The 16,525-nt window shown below is 46.6% G+C and overlaps 2 protein-coding genes across 2 annotated transcripts; both read left to right on the forward strand.

Moving 5' to 3' along the window:
- Positions 1 to 435: 435 nt before the first annotated feature.
- Positions 436 to 5,562, forward strand: BBBOND_0002070 (hypothetical protein, conserved; the record flags this gene model as incomplete). The annotated part of the gene is made up of 1 exon (XM_012915047.1): positions 436 to 5,562. The coding sequence occupies one exon, from the start codon at positions 436 to 438 to the stop codon at positions 5,560 to 5,562; it is 5,127 nt and encodes a 1,708-aa protein (XP_012770501.1).
- Positions 5,563 to 6,801: 1,239 nt separating this feature from the next.
- Positions 6,802 to 12,231, forward strand: BBBOND_0002080 (hypothetical protein, conserved; the record flags this gene model as incomplete). Its single annotated transcript, XM_012915048.1, has 1 exon — positions 6,802 to 12,231. The coding sequence occupies one exon, from the start codon at positions 6,802 to 6,804 to the stop codon at positions 12,229 to 12,231; it is 5,430 nt and encodes a 1,809-aa protein (XP_012770502.1).
- Positions 12,232 to 16,525: the final 4,294 nt, after the last annotated feature.

Consider the following 16,525-nt stretch of genomic DNA (forward strand, 5'->3'; position numbering starts at 1 on the left):
CCCTTATCCACTCCACATCGCTCCCTAACCCACTCTACATCGCTCCCTAATCCACCCTACATCGCTCCCTAACACACTCCACATCGCCCCTTTATCCACTCTACATCGCTCCCTTATCTACTCTACATCCCTTGAATTACCTCGCCTTAATACCGTTATGACCTTCTTACACCATTATAATAACTTGTGTTTTGTCACCCTTCACTTCCCCTCTTCCACCTCTTGCCACTGCCCTGACCATGTGCCGCCTAGTGAGCTTGACAAGAAATTTGCTAAAATTTAGAAACTTAAAAATACCTCAAATAATAACCTACTAACATCCTTAATAACCTCTGTTCTGGCCTTCAGACTTTTCTTGGCTTCAACTCTGACTCCAAAGGCTACGACGGCAGTGGGATTGTGTACTCCGACCTGGACAGGCTGTGCGATGCGGTGATGGGATTTTTGAGTGGTGTTCTCAGTAACATCAAAGAGCATTTAGGGCAGCATAAAGAGCAAATTACAGAAGCTATTAAGTCACTTGAGACCAATAAACACCTTGGTAAAAAAGGTTTTAATGTTGCGATTGTAAAGGTGGTCGCAGGGGTGCGGGGGTATAATGGTAATGTAAAGTCTTCTAATGAAGCAGTGAAAAAACCAATTGAAAAACTAAAAGAAGATATGAAGAAGTATACAAAAGGAAAATTAGATGAAATTAAAGATGACGCAGACGTCGGTGATTCTGACCTTTCTGATGCTGTTACCGGAATTGGTAAAAAGTACAATGAGTTTATTAACTCAACTTTTGAAGTGCTGACTGCGTTGTCAAAAGCCGAAGAAGGCAGCAAAGCAATCAGTGATCTCAATCATAATTGTAAGAATAAAATTATTAATGCTGAAAAGACAATCAGGCATGAGTATGATACACTACAGATGACGTTTCAGAATCAATACACAGACTTAGAGAGATGTATTAATAGTGTGAATAGACATTTCAGTGCTCTTGAGCAACGGGTGAATAGTCTGGCAAGAGATCAAATTACAAAACTGGTAGATGAGATTAAAAAAGAATTGAGTAAACGCAAGGCGGATATAGAAAGCGAAAAAAATAAGTTAAATACATGGTTGAATGATACGACAGCAACAAATGATTCGAAATCAGAAAAAGAGGTACTTGAGGACAATTGCTCCAATGTTACGAAGGGTGTGGCTACATTCTCGGTGCAATATACAACGGTCAATACACAACTTAGTGCCATTAAAAAAGTTGTACAGGATACTGAAGGGACGGACAAACTTGAGACTTTTGTTGAGCAGATCGCAGTTGCAGCTCAGCAGGTTGGTAATGATTTGGGAAATCATATTAACACCTTGAATGACTGGATGCAGAAAGCCAAGCACGCCGTGACAAATGCTAAAGGAAAAATGGAGCAGATTGTAAACCTTTTGGAAGATAAACAGGAAAACGGAAAAAAAAGTGATATTAGTAAGGCGGCCACGGAATTACAACAAAAAGCGCAGTCCCTTCTGACATCCATGAAGGGGGCCAAAAGTGAATTGAGCCGTTTGGTGGGTTCATTACCCAAAACCCTTGATACCATTTTGAAACCATCCATTGCCGCCGATCTAAAGGATCTTAGAGATGGAATTAGAAGGAAAGTCGTGGAGTATTTCGAAGAGTTAGGGCTGGCGAAATTCGGTGAAGCGGCAGGGAATACATTCGGTGGTAATGTTCAGATGCTGAAGTTGAATGGCCGGTTTAAGGATTGGCTTGAAGCGTCCGGTAAAGGTGGACTCAAATTAAAAAATTCCTCCAACAACCTGATAGAACACGCATCGTATGCACGAAAGGCACTACTATACGCATTGGATTCACTAAATGCAAAACTCGACACAGACCATGGTAAATCTGGTTTCAACGCAATGCGAGAGGACGTTGATGGTAAGATAGATGAGGAGTTTGGCGCAGAAAACAGTCCGTTGAATAATGCTGAAAAAAATCACATGAAAGCTTATAAAGGAACTCAGGAGCAGGTGTCGCAGAAGATTAAGCAAATCGAGACCGACGTAAATGATAATCATTTCAAAAAATTCGATGATGGCCAGATTGCAAAAATTGATGAAGGAGTACTAACGGAAGCCCTCAGAAACGTTAATGACGCCATCGGTGGCTTCACCAATGCCCTTAGAGAGCTCATCGATACGAAAAGTGATCATAGCACCAACATGAAATATTATCTCACGAGGCTTGATGATATGCTTTGCGATAAAGGCTATACAGCCTCTCATCGTCTGTCAGGCACGTCGGTCCAAGGTTTTGAAAACATTACGGCACAGATCGCCAACCTTAAAAAAAACGATCTGGATACAAAAAGCGGCAGAATCTATGATAAGATCAGCACCGTCGCCAAACAAGTATCATCACTTGAAGAAGCTTCCAAAAAAACCACTGTACCCGACGAGACGCTGATAAAGCTTGTCGACAGCCTGCCCGACGATATGGGTAAGCTTAGTTCAAGTATTGAAGGATCAATTCAGGTAATTGAAGAAGTTAATAATAAGTTAGGAGCATGGTTGATAACTGTCGCAGCATACATTGAACGCCTTAAGGAAGTCGGAGAGCGACATATTCACCATTTTGCCACTAAGCTTAAACAAGAAATATCGCTCACATCATCCGCCATTACCACCGAAATTCGAAAACGTTACGTTCGCTGTGTAAAAAGACAACTTCGATATTTTGCCGACACGATCACCAGCGAGCTTAGCGAGCTGCCCACCCTCATTGACACTGACCGACACATCGGCTTTAAAGGCTTCATGGAGAAGTTTTATGGCGATTACGTCGATACGTTGAATGATGAGAATATTAAAAAACTCAGTGATCTTGCCACGGCGGCGACCGACTCACCTGCGCAGAAGAAACAAGCGTTCGAAAAATTATCCTCCGCCTTCGCTGCCTTCTACCTCCCACTCAACAAGTATCTCCTCGAAGAAATTACACGTGTAAACGAGTCTGAGAATAATAAGAAGAATCCCGTTGCCACTGATAAACAACTGTATGGACGTCAGCTCTTCCGAATTTATGACTCATTGAATGAGTTAACCACCCACATTAAGCAAAGGCATAGGTATGATTGCATGGTACCCGGGATGCTTGATAAGCTCGGCGCTGCAATTGACGGACTGAAGCCGGACGGATTCTCTCAGCCTAGTACGCCGATCATAGATTGTGTCTCCAGCGGTTTTACCAGCCTCGTCTACGAACTGCGTAAAGCGTACACATCGGTGTATGATTCCCAACAGTTCGATAGTAAACTGGTTGAAGAGACCGGTACCGAAGTCGTCTACAGCACCAAGGTCTATCGGATAGAGGAGTTGACAACGTACGGCCGGAAGTGCGCCAAAGTATGTCTCAGCATTGTGCCCATTGTGACCGACGCACTAAGTGACCTCAAAGAGAAGCTTGACAACGAAGACGGGAAGTGGAAGAAATATAAGATATATAATTCCGGTGAATCCCACCACAGCCTCCATCGGCTGTTCTTCACTGACCACGGTTACGATCCTGGTCTAGCTGTTAACGCCGAGCATGGCGAGTTGAATCATAGAGATGAGTGTATAGGTGAGCGTATTCTGCGTCATCTTAAAACAGGTGCTAAAGCCTTGTTCACTTCCAGTTCCACCAAGCACCCTTCCAGTCCGGTTACCGATGACATTGCCATAGAAGAGGTCCACGAGGGTGGCGTGATTGCAGATCTATTTGCCCACCGTAAGACATACATGGAAGTCTGCCACTTAATTCACATCGACAAACCAAGAACGCCATGTAATGTCTACGAAATGTTAGTTTGGCTGACTGGGTTACCACATCATCAGGTTTATGGCAAATTGGAGGACCATATTAAGACGCGTTGCGTTAAGCCCAAAACACTGCAGCACTTGGAATACAGCAAACTACACAATACAGAACTGAGGCTGGAACAGACTTCGATGATAACGGCACACGTTATAATGCAAACAATCGAGAACGTCTGCACAAATGCACCTACGCTCCTCACCACGATCCTCGGCACCGGAGATGAGTTAACCGTCTATGCGTCTGACTTCTCCAACAATGCGCTCAGGTTCACGTACCCAACCAGTGGTGAAGATTGCCTGCATACGTTCTTAGACATTCTCCGCCGGCTGTGGTCCGTTCTCAGATACTTGGAAGGGCAGTGCGGTCACCCGTCATCAATCTACGGATGGCGTGACTGCCAATACGGCAAGGCAGTCGACCACTCAAATTGGCAGTGTGAGGACCACCCAAGAAAGAAACCAACGTGCCAAGCAAATTTCCAACCAAAGTGCCAGGCAGCGTGCCAACCAAACACCCAAGCAAATTGCCAGCCGGCTTCTCCGTTGATGAGCTACTTCAACGACTGCCTACCAGGCCATCTGCCTCACAGGTTGGAATCAATCGGTTGCAAATCAGAATGTAAAACGTGCTCCCCAAAATCGAAGGGGCAGCCCTGTTTGACGCCACTTGGTTTCAGAGCTTTCTCCGGCTCCACAAAACCCGGCAAGGTGCTCTGCAAAATCCTGGATCAATTCCTGAATTCCGATGACGTTTCATGCTTATTTGCACTGGCGCAGAGTCCACCGGCGACATTGGCGGAACATTTCGGCTTTACTTTGTCGCTGGTGAAAGGGTGGCATGAGAGTACTAGAAAATTACAGAACAATGGGTTCCAATCAGTGTTTATAAAATCAATATATAAGCAATCTATTAGTCTCTACAAGGAGACCGGTACACTTACTGACGCACTTCGTGACGCTTACGGTAGCAGTCAAAGTAAGCATGATGAGACGAAACATAATACGAAACCTGCTAAAGCCGAAGACAAGGAAATTAAAAGAGGTGACTTGTCAAGTCTGTCAATGACTGTAGACTGTCCCGGTCAGCATTGCGGTCCATACCTCTCACCTCTCTGCAGCGACACTTATCGTCAGCTCCTCAGAAAAAATTCCGACACGTACCTCTCATGGTCGGTGTACCTTCCGTGGACATTTTGGGACTTACTGAACAGCTTATACAATTCACTCTGCGCCATCTCTTGTCAAGATTGGGGCTGCAAAACGTGTATGCAGGGCGATGCGTGCAGACGAGGAAAGCATGGTGACTCTCAGTCAGCGTGTAAGTGTTCATCATTAGTTGCTTGCAGAGGCGTGTCACCAACACTCTACAGCTATGGATTTAGGTTTGGCGTGCCATGGCTGTTGGGTGATAAACAGACGAAGAAGACGTGCTTCGACATCCAAAAGCAGTTGCAAAATGTTCTTCAATCGCAATATTTCGAAGAACTGTTTAAACAATGCGATAAATTCCTCTTCACCATCAGACAACCCTTCATCTGGCTCAACGTCGCCCTTTGGCTCCTCTCCTTCCTGTACCTCATCCACATCATGGTAATCCGCCTCGACTTGCTCCACATCAAATCGCATTTGCATAGTCCCTCAAGTCATCGCATAGCCGCGCAATCACTACTCGCTGCTGGACGCGTTAACAAACTGGGGAGGGTGTTTTACCTGCAACCATAATCGTACTCACGTGTTTACTAGCTACACTCACCATAGCTCACCTACTCACCTATAAAACTAATTGTTGTTTAATGTTTTGAATCATTCATTAATTGTTGTATGTGATTGTGTAATAGTGAATTAAAGTGGTGACCAAGGTGCTGACCTAGCACCTTACCAAAGTGGTGACCAAAGTGCTGACCAATGCCATGACCAACGTGCTGACCAAAGTGCTGACCTAAGTGCTGACCAAGTTGATGGTTACGGCAGCGATGACAGTTGATGGTTACGGCAGCGATGACAGTTGATGGTTACGGCAGCGATGACATGGTTACGGCGGCGATGACAGTTGATGGTTACGGCAGCGATGTCTAGGTCACGGCAGCGATGACATGGTCACGGCAGCGATGACATGGACACGGCAGCGATGACATGGTCACGGCAGCGATGACATGGACACGGCAGCGATGACATGGTTACCAAAGTGATGATGATTATCTACTCCACATCGCTCCTTTACCCACTCCACATCGCCCCTTATCCACTTCACATCGCCTTTTAACCCACTCTACATCGCCTCTTAACCCACTCTACATCGCCCCTTTACCCACTCTACATCGCCCCTTTACCCACTCTACATCGCTCCTTAACCCACTCTACATCGCTCCTTTATCCACTCTACATCGCTCCCTTATCCACTCTACATCGCTCCTTTATCCACTCCACATCGCTCCTAACCCACTCCACATCGCTCCTTAACCCACTCTACATCGCCCCTTTACCCACTCCACATCGCTCCCTAACCCACTCTACATCGCTCCTTTACCCACTCTACATCGCTCCTTTACCCACTCTACATCGCCCCTTTACCCACTCTACATCGCCCCTTTACCCACTCTACATCGCTGCCTAACCCACTCTACATCGCTGCCTAACCCACTCTACATCGCTTCTTTATCCACCCTTCATCGCCCCTTAACCCACTCTACATCGCTCCCTAACCCACTCTACATCGCCCTTTATCCACTCTACATCGCCCCTTATCCACTCTACATCGCCCCTTAACCCACTCCACATCGCCCCTTTATCCACTCTACATCGCCCCTTTATCCCCTCTACATCGCTCCTTTACCCACTCTACATCGCTCCCTTATCCACTCTTCATCGCCCCTTAACCCACTCTACATCGCCCCTTTATCCACTCTACATCGCCCCTTTATCCATTCTACATCCTTTGAATCACCTCGCCATAATACCCCTATGACCTCTATAAACCATCCTAATAACTTGTGCCTTGTCACCCTTCACTTTCCTTCCTCCACCTCTTGCCACTGCCCTGACCATGTGCCGCCTAGGGAGCTTGACCAGAAATTTGATGAAAATAAAAAGTGCGAAATTACCTCAAATAACAACCCTACTAACATCCTTAATAACCTCTGCACTGGCCTCGAAACTTTCCTCGGCTTCAACTCTGCTTCCAAAGGCTACACTGGCCAGGGGATTGTGTACTCCGACCTGGACAGGCTGTGTGACGGGGTGATGGCGTTTTTGCACGGGGTGTTGGAGAGTGTTAAAGATGATACGAATGTTAAGACGTATTATTCTGTAGATAAAATGACTGAAACACTTAACACTATTAAAGACAGTATGCACAAAACTGGCGGATTGTCTGCGGCCGTTACGGCTGTGAGCACGGCGCTGGGGGAGTGGGACAGGGAGGTGACTGAGAAAACAAACGCACTTAAAAATGGACTTAATGAACTGAAAAATAATAATTTTAGCAGTATGCAAAATGCACTTGATAACCTTAATGCATTGTCACATAGTGATCAGCTTAGCAGTGTTGCTGATAAATTACATACGTGTATCGACCAGGCCACATTTCTATCAGGGGCGTATGATGCCGCGGAGAAAGAGTACGATAAGCTGGATCCGACGCTTAGAGATAAGATGAAAGATGCATTAAATAAAATTAAGTTGCAGGTAGAGCATTTTCATGGAGCGGCGGCGAACACGGAGTTGAAGGGACTTCTTGAGGAGGGAGAAAAGCAGCTTAACGTTATAGAAAACGCAATAAGAAATGAAGTAGAAGGTAGGGTCGGGCAGTATAAACTTCTTTTGAAACACGAGTTTGATGAGAAGATTAAGAGTAAGATTCACGACATTAATGAAGCTCTGAAAACGCACATTGCAAATCTGTTCGGCTGGATCGAGAAGGCGGGACCGTTAGTGTGGCGATCATTACAGCTCGTTGAAGTAATCGTGAAAGAGGTCAATAACAGTACAGAGAGGAGTCAATTTCCGATGAAGATTCGGAAAGCGGCTCAAGGGCTATATGAAGATGCCGTAACGTTGCGTAGGGCAATGAAGACTGCATATGATAATATTAGCAACAAAGTTAATATAGCGATTAGCCAGCTCGGCACTTTGGAAAATGGAGTAAAGAGCGATTTAGCATCGCTTAGGGATGCTATTAAGAATACCGTTGGATCGTATGCTAAAGAAACATTGGCTAAGAAAATTGGTGATGGACTCACCCCCATCGCTAATGAAATATATCAGAAGATGAATGGGACTGGTTGTCTGAATAAGATCGTCAGTGGAATTAACGACTACGCTACAAAGTTCAAACAAGATAAGTCGTTTGGTGGCATAGTACAGAAATGGATTGAGGATATCATGGATGAAGATGTTTCAGTAAAAGGCTTCCTGGATGGTTATTTCAAGCAACCGTCTACGTATAAGGCCCCTTATAATAAGTGGGTCAGTAAAGGTGAACATAATGCCGAAATTACTGCAAAGCTAGCTGGCTTAATAAAAAATGAGCTGTCAACCGAAATACAGCAATCCGCCAGTATAGCCGTTTCGGACTCACAGAGCGGTGCTGGGAAGACGGAGATCGAACAACATGTCGCTGCCGTAACGGCTGCCTGTATGCTTTTTGCATCACAGCTTGGAGGGAAGATTGAAGGCGATGAATTAAGGTTGAGTGGTACCGTTGCCGAAAAGATAGCAAAAGCTGTTGAAGCAACAGATGATGTGCTTATGGACAAACGTATTGTAAACAGCAATCAATTCCAGCTTACACATGCCATCCGTTTAACTCTACTTCAACTCGTTGGCATAGCCAGGCAGGCTGTCGAAGAACTGCAATCATTTACAGGTATAGATTTGCAAACTAACAGTCATAACGATGAGAATTACAATCTGGGCAAGAATCTCGATAGCGCAATGCAGAAGGTTATGAGTCTTTGGGATGACCTAGGTAACAGCCTAAAAATGAATAATGCGCTAGGAGTCGAATCTCAAGGTGATACATTTGCAGAAGCCTTAAAGAATGCATTTGATAAGAAGGTTGAGTTCGAGTATGGTCAGAGAGGAGACGTTCGAGGCAGTAACATTCCGGATCCAATGCAGCATTATTACACAAACATGAGTACATTTTCATTCACTCTGAATGACATAAAAAGTGAACCAAATGGGCTGGAGAGAATCAATGGCGTTGATGCAGGGAATGGTAATATAGATGAGGCCAGTCTAAAAAAATCGTACGATGCAATTACTCTCAGTCTTAACAACCTTGTCGATGCAATAAGAGAAAATTGTGGAAAAAACAAGTATGACACGAATGGAATACAATTTACGTTGACTAAGGTCATGATGTTGATTGACAGTGAAATTGAAGACGCGATTGGATTGAGGGGTGGAAAACAGGATGGGCTTAGGAAAATTCACAAGGACCTTAGCACTCAACAAGGTGCGTTAAATAACGCGGTCAATGCTGCTGAGAATTTCTACATTTCTGTAATCGAAAAATACGCTAACTCTACCATCGACTATCTGCAGAAGTTCGTCACAAGTGAGGTTGACGGAGCGACCAAAGCTATACAAAGGAAAGCACAAGATGAGTATTATTCAAAAATGTATCCCATGTTCACCAACATGAAAACTGAAGTCACCTCCCAAATCTCCGCCATCGAATCCATTATCGCCACTGACCTCACATCCGGCGTCAAAGGCCTCCTGCGGAAGGTGATGGAAAAGGGTGTCGATGAAAGTAATAAGCTGACTACATTGAGGCTTGCAGATCTTATCGATGCCAACAACAAGAAGAAAGTTGAAGAATTGTCTGGTAGATTTAAAAATTACGCGGACTCCGTTTTATTCTATATTGGCTACCAGGTGGCCGGCCCGCATCCGGGTGAACCCGGTAAAAAAGTGGATTCCATTAAATCCAATATCCTAGCGCTTCTGAAGCATTTAAAGACGTCTAGAATATATAATTACGACCACCAATTCACCTCCCTCCTCTCCCACCTCTCCTCCTCCCTCACCGCTCTCCACCCCTCCGCCTTCGCGAACCCCCGGCACCCGGAGCTGCTCGATGCGGTCAAACAGGGGCTGCAGGGGTTTGTCGAGCAGATGGAGCGGGTGTATGTGAACGGGTATGATGGAGGGGAGGGGATTAAAATGTGGTACAAAAATGACAAGGAAAGTGGTTATTTGACCACTAAAGGAAGAAACGGCGCTAAGGTATTTCTGAGTTGTCTACCAATGTTGTTGGAGGACCTTACTACGTTAAATGCCAACTGTCGCGGTGATTGGAAAAACGAATTTATATGTGTAACGAACGATGAAAACGAGAATCTTCTCGGTAAATTTCTCAAGCGCTGTGGTTACAAGGTCGCCAAATCGGACACCTCCAAGGACGGCGAGTCGGAATGTAAGAAAAGTAGAATTGGTATCAATATTTATGATAGACTTGCAACGCGCATATTTGACGCCTCAATTGTGAATCATCTCAAAGCGTGTGACTACAATAAGGATAACAAGAAGGAAGGGCCGGAGAAAGTGAATTTCGACTACTTCGATTTACTTAAATGCCTTTACCATCACTTGGACCAATTCAATGAAGTAGGTCACCTATCAACTCTGGGGTCGAGGAGACAACCATGCTCCGTCTACGAGATGCTCTTATGGCTCTCTGGTCTTCCGCATCATCCGGTGCATACAGCTATGCGTGATGAAACTATCCTTGAAATAATCGAAAACATAAATAAAGATGAGAAGAAGACAGACAAAGAGGCAGACGGCTTTACGTTCTCAATGGGTGAGACCATAAGCATATGCCTAGAAGCGTACCCAAGAAAGGTACCATATGATTCCTTACAAAACGCGGTGACACACATCTGCTCCCAAGCGTATGACGTACTGTGCGCCATTGCCGGAACCGGTGACGCCGACACATTCTACGCAAGTGACTACTGCAACAACTCAATGAAATTCAACTACCCGGCTTCAGGGGAAGAGTGTCTCGACATGTTCCTCGATATTCTTCGCCGAATGTTACCGACGTTGCAATTCTTGAAACAACAGTGTGAGCTAAGCACCAATCTGAACGGCTGGCAACAATGCAAGTACGGTAAAGATATAAAGACAGGCAAATGGCCATGTAACGAACACTCAAGTGATGAATCAAACGATGAAACAAATTGCCAACCAAACTCACCACTAATGGGCTACCTTAACGATTGTTTACCCGGTCACCTGCCGCATCAACTCAGCAAAATTGGCTGTAAATACGAATGTAATACCTGCCCCTCTACCTTAAAGAAGGGTATGCCCTGCTTGACTCCATTGGGTTTCAGAGGTTTCTCTGGAAACACCAAAAGAGGCAAAGAGCTGGGTGAAGTGCTCACTAAATTCTTAGGTAACGAGTATATTCAAGGCCTATTCTGCCTACAGCCTCAGCCACCCAAAACGTTGCCCGAACATTTCGGATTTGCATTAACGCTGGTGAAGGGATGGATTAATATTACTAATTTCCGGAACAAAGGCTTACCTAATATCAGTTTTCAATCAGCGTTTGAAGCATCCGTTCGCGACTTGTCTATTGATCTATATTCAGATCCCTATGAGTTAACAAAATCGTTAACCAAATCATATGGTTCGCAGTCCGTTGTTCATGATTCGTGTGAGCATCCGCACCTCGTGAATTTCACAAGCTCAGATATATGCACTAACAGGCGTTCGGATGTAAGTTGCGCATCCTACCTTAATATCGCATCGAACGAAACCTACAGTTACCTAGTAAACAAACACGCCGGACTCTACGTATCATGGGCTGTTTACTTGCCATGGTCGTTTTGGGAGTTACTCAACAATTTGTATAAAGATTTTTGTAACATATTCTGTGCCGATTGGGGCTGCCGTGGATGCCTCCGCGGCGACAAATGCAAACGTGGAGAGCATGGTACTGTTGATGACAAAACTGGTGATGCAAAATGTAAATGCAGTTCCATAGTTCGATGTAAAGGCGTACCACCACTACTATATAGATATGGATTTGCCTTCGGAAATGTGTCAGAATTGGACGAAACCAAATTCGAAAAAACATGTTCAAATTTCTGCCAACAGTTGAAAAAGCTTCTCGACTCGAAATACTTCATTGACCTCTTCGAAAACTGCGACAAATTCATTTTTACAATCCGCGCCCCCTTCATCTGGCTCAACGTCGCCCTCTGGCTCCTCTCCTTGCTGTACCTCCTCCACATCATGGTCATCCGCCTAGACCTGCTCCACATCAAATCGCATCTACATAGTCCCTCGAGTCATCGCATCGCTGCTCAATCACTACTTGCAGCTGCAAAGGTTGGCAGACTTGGCAAGATATCTTACCTGCAACCATAATCGTACTCACGTGTTCACTGTCTACACTCACCTAGCAACACCTACTCACCTAACTTATGAATTATGCTTTAATCTGTTGCATCACTCATTAATCATTGTATGTGATTGTGTAACAGTTAACTAAAGTGGTGACCAAGATGCTGCCCAAAGTGTTGACCAATGTTATGACCAAAGTGCTGACCAAGGTGCTGCCCAAAGTGTTGACCAAGGTGCTGACCAATGTGCTGACCAAGGTGCTGCCCAAAGTGTTGACCAATCTGCTGACCAATGTGCTGACCAATGCCATGACCAAGCACCTGACCAATGTGCTGACCAATGCCATGACCAAGCACCTGACCAAGGTGATGGTCACGGCAGCGATGACATGGTTACGGCAGCGATGGCATGGTCACGGCAGCGATGGCATGGTTACGGCAGCGATGACAGTGGTGACTTAAGTTGCATTTATTATCCACTCTACATCGCTCCTTTATCCACTCTACATCGCCCCTTAATCCACTCTACATCGCTCCCTAACCCACTCTACATCGCCCCTTTACCCACTCTACATCGCTCCTTTATCCACTCTACATCGCTCCCTAATCCACTCCACATCGCCCCTTAACCCACTCTACATTGCTCCCTAACCCACTCTACATCGCTCCCTTAATCACTCTACATCGCTCCCTAATCCACTCTACATCGCTCCTTATCCACTCTACATCGCTCCTTTATCCACTCTACATCGCTCCCTAACCCACTCTACATCGCTCCCTTAATCACTCTACATCGCTCCCTAATCCACTCTACATCGCTCCTTTATCCACTCTACATCGCCCCTTTACCCACTCTACATCGCCCCTTAACCCACTCCACATCGCCCCTTTATCCACTCTACATCCCTCCCTAACCCACTCTACATCGCTCCTTAACCCACTCTTCATCGCTCCCTAACCCACTCCACATCGCCCCTTTACCCACTCTACATCGCTCCCTAACCCACTCTACATCGCTCCCTAACCCACTCCACATCGCTCCTTATCCACTCTACATCGCCCCTTAATCCACTCCACATCGCCCCTTAACCCACTCCACATCGCCCCTTTATCCACCCTTCATCGCCCCTTTACCCACTCTACATCGCTCCCTAACCCATTCTACATCGCTCCCTAACCCACCCTTCATCGCCCCTTTATCCACTCTACATCGCTCCCTAACCCACTCTACATCGCCCCTTAACCCACTCTACATCGCCCCTTACCCACTCTACATCGCTCCTTATCCACTCCACATCGCCCCTTTATCCACTCCACATCGCCCCTTTATCCACTCTACATCGCCCCTTAACCCACTCTACATCGCTCCTTTACCCACTCTACATCGCCCCTTAACCCACTCTACATCGCCCCTTAACCCACTCTACATCGCTCCTTAACCCACTCTACATCGCCCCTTACCCACTCTACATCGCCCCTTTACCCACTCTACATCGCTCCCTTATCCACTCTACATCGCCCCTTTATCCATCCTACATCGCTCCCTAATCCACTCTATATCGCCCCTTTATCCACTCTACATCGCCCCTTAACCCACTCCACATCGCCCCTTTACCCACTCTACATCGCCCCTTTATCCACTCTACATCGCTCCTTATCCACTCTACATCGCTCCCTAACCCACTCTACATCGCCCCCTTTATCCATCCTACATCGCTCCCTAATCCACTCTACATCGCCCCCTTTACCCACTCTACATCGCTTCCTTACCCACTCTACATCGCCCCTTTATCCACTCCACATCGCCCCTTTATCCACTCTACATCGCCCCTTAACCCACTCTACATCGCTCCCTAACCCACTCTTCATCGCTCCCTAACCCACTCCACATCGCCCCTTTATCCACTCCACATCGCTCCTTTATCCACTCCACATCGCTCCCTAACCCACTCCACATCGCCCCTTTATCCACTCCACATCGCTCCCTAACCCACTCCACATCGCCCCTTTATCCACCCTACATCGCCCCTTTACCCACTCTACATCGCTCCTTTACCCACTCTACATCGCTCCCTAACCCACTCCACATCGCTCCTTAACCCACTCTACATCGCTCCTTAACCCACTCTACATCGCCCCTTAACCCACTCTACATCGCCCCTTTACCCACTCTACATCGCCCTTTTATCCGCTCTACATCGCTGCCTAATCCACTCTACGTCGCCCCTTTATCGACTCTACATCGCCCCTTACCCACTCCACATCGCCCCTTAACCCACCTTACATCGCTCCTTTATCCACTCTACATCGCTCCTTTATCCACTCCACATCGCTCCCTAACCCACTCTACATCGCCCCTTAACCCACTCTACATCGCCCCTTAACCCACTCCACACCGCCCCTTAACCCACTCTACATCGCTCCCTAACCCACTCCACATCGCTCCTTATCCACCTTACATCGCCCCTTTATCCACTCTACATCGCTCCTTAACCCACTCTACATCGCCCCTTTAACCACTCCACATCGCCCCTTAACCCACTCTACATCGCTCCTTTATCCACTCTACACCGCTCCCTAACCCACTCTACATCGCTTTTAACCCACTCTTCATCGCTCCCTAACCCACTCCACATCGCTCCTTATCCACTCTACATCGCTCCTTAGTCCACTCCACATCGCCCCTTTACCCACTCCACATCGCTCCTTGATCCACTCTACATCGCTCCCTAACCCACCTTACATCGCTCCCTAACCCACTCTACATCGCCCCTTATCCACTCTACATCGCTCCCTAACCCACTCTACATCGCTCCCTAACCCACTCTACATCGCCCCTTAACCCACTCTACATCGCTCCCTAACCCACTCTACATCGCCCCTTATCCACTCCACATCGCTGCCTAACCCACTCTACATCGCTACCTAACCCACTCTACATCGCTCCTTTATCCACTCCACATCGCTCCTTTATCCACTCTACATCGCTCCTTAACCCACTCTACATCGCCCCTTAACCCACTCTACATCGCCCCTTTATCCACTCTACATCGCTCCTTAACCCACTCTACATCGCCCCTTATCCACTCCACATCGCCCCTTTCTCCACTCTACATCGCCCCTTTCTCCACTCTACATCGCCCCTTAACCCACTCTACATCGCCCCTTTGTCCACTCTACATCGCCCCTTTACCCACTCTACATCGCCCCTTATCCACTCTACATCGCTCCCTAACCCACTCTACATCGCTCCCTAACCCACTCCACATCGCCCCTTAACCCACTCTACATCGCTCCCTATGCCACTCTACATCGCTCCTTAACCCACTCTACATCGCCCCTTATCCACTCTACATCGCCCCTTATCCACTCTACATCGCCCCTTACCCACCCTACATCGCCCCTTCATCCACTCCACATCGCTCCCTAATCCACCTTACATCGCTCCTTAACCCACTCTACATCGCTCTTCTATCCACTCTACATCGCCCCTTTACCCACTCCTCATCGCCCCTTAACCCACTCCACATCGCTCCCTAACCCACTCCACATCGCTCCCTAACCCACTCTACATCGCCCCTTTATCCACTCTACATCGCTCCCTACTCCACTCCACACCGCCCCTAACCCACTCTACATCCCTCGAATTACCTTGCCATAATACCGCTATGACCTCTTTAAACCATCCTAATAACCTCTGCCTTGTCACCCTTCACTTACCTTCTTCCACCTCCTGCCACTGCCCTGACCATGTGCCGCTCAGGGAGCTTGGCAAGAAATTTGACAAAATTTAAAACCCTAAAATTACCTTAAATAATGACCCTGCTAACATCCTTAATAACCTTTGTACTGGCCTCGAGAAATTCCTCGGCTTCAACTCTGCTACCAAAGGCTACGATGGCCAGGGGATTGTGTACTCTGACTTGGATAGGCTGTGTGATGCAGTGATGGGATTTTTGCATGGTGTGCTTGAAGCGGTGAAAGAAGATGATGCAGTTAAAACGTACGATAAATACATGGATAGAAAGCTTAATACAGTACTAGAAGAGGTAAATAAAAATATTGGCTCCGGGCGTAATGGGCTTGCGGCGTCTGTCGGCGCGGTGAGGGGGTGGTTGGAGGGGTATGAAGGTGTTCTTACCACCAATACTAAGAACCTTAGAAATGCGTATATAACACTAAGAGATTTTAATTTTTTAAAAATAGCGATGCACTTAGTTCACTTAAAAACTTAAAGGCGATGACATTTGCCAAGGTAGCCGACATCATAAATAGGTGTATTACTGAGGCCGGTAACTTGTCGAAAGACTTTACGCTGG

The sequence above is a fragment of the Babesia bigemina genome, scaffold Bbigscaff_63384 (assembly GCF_000981445.1).
Source record: "Babesia bigemina genome assembly Bbig001, scaffold Bbigscaff_63384".
Classification (NCBI taxonomy): domain Eukaryota; phylum Apicomplexa; class Aconoidasida; order Piroplasmida; family Babesiidae; genus Babesia; species Babesia bigemina.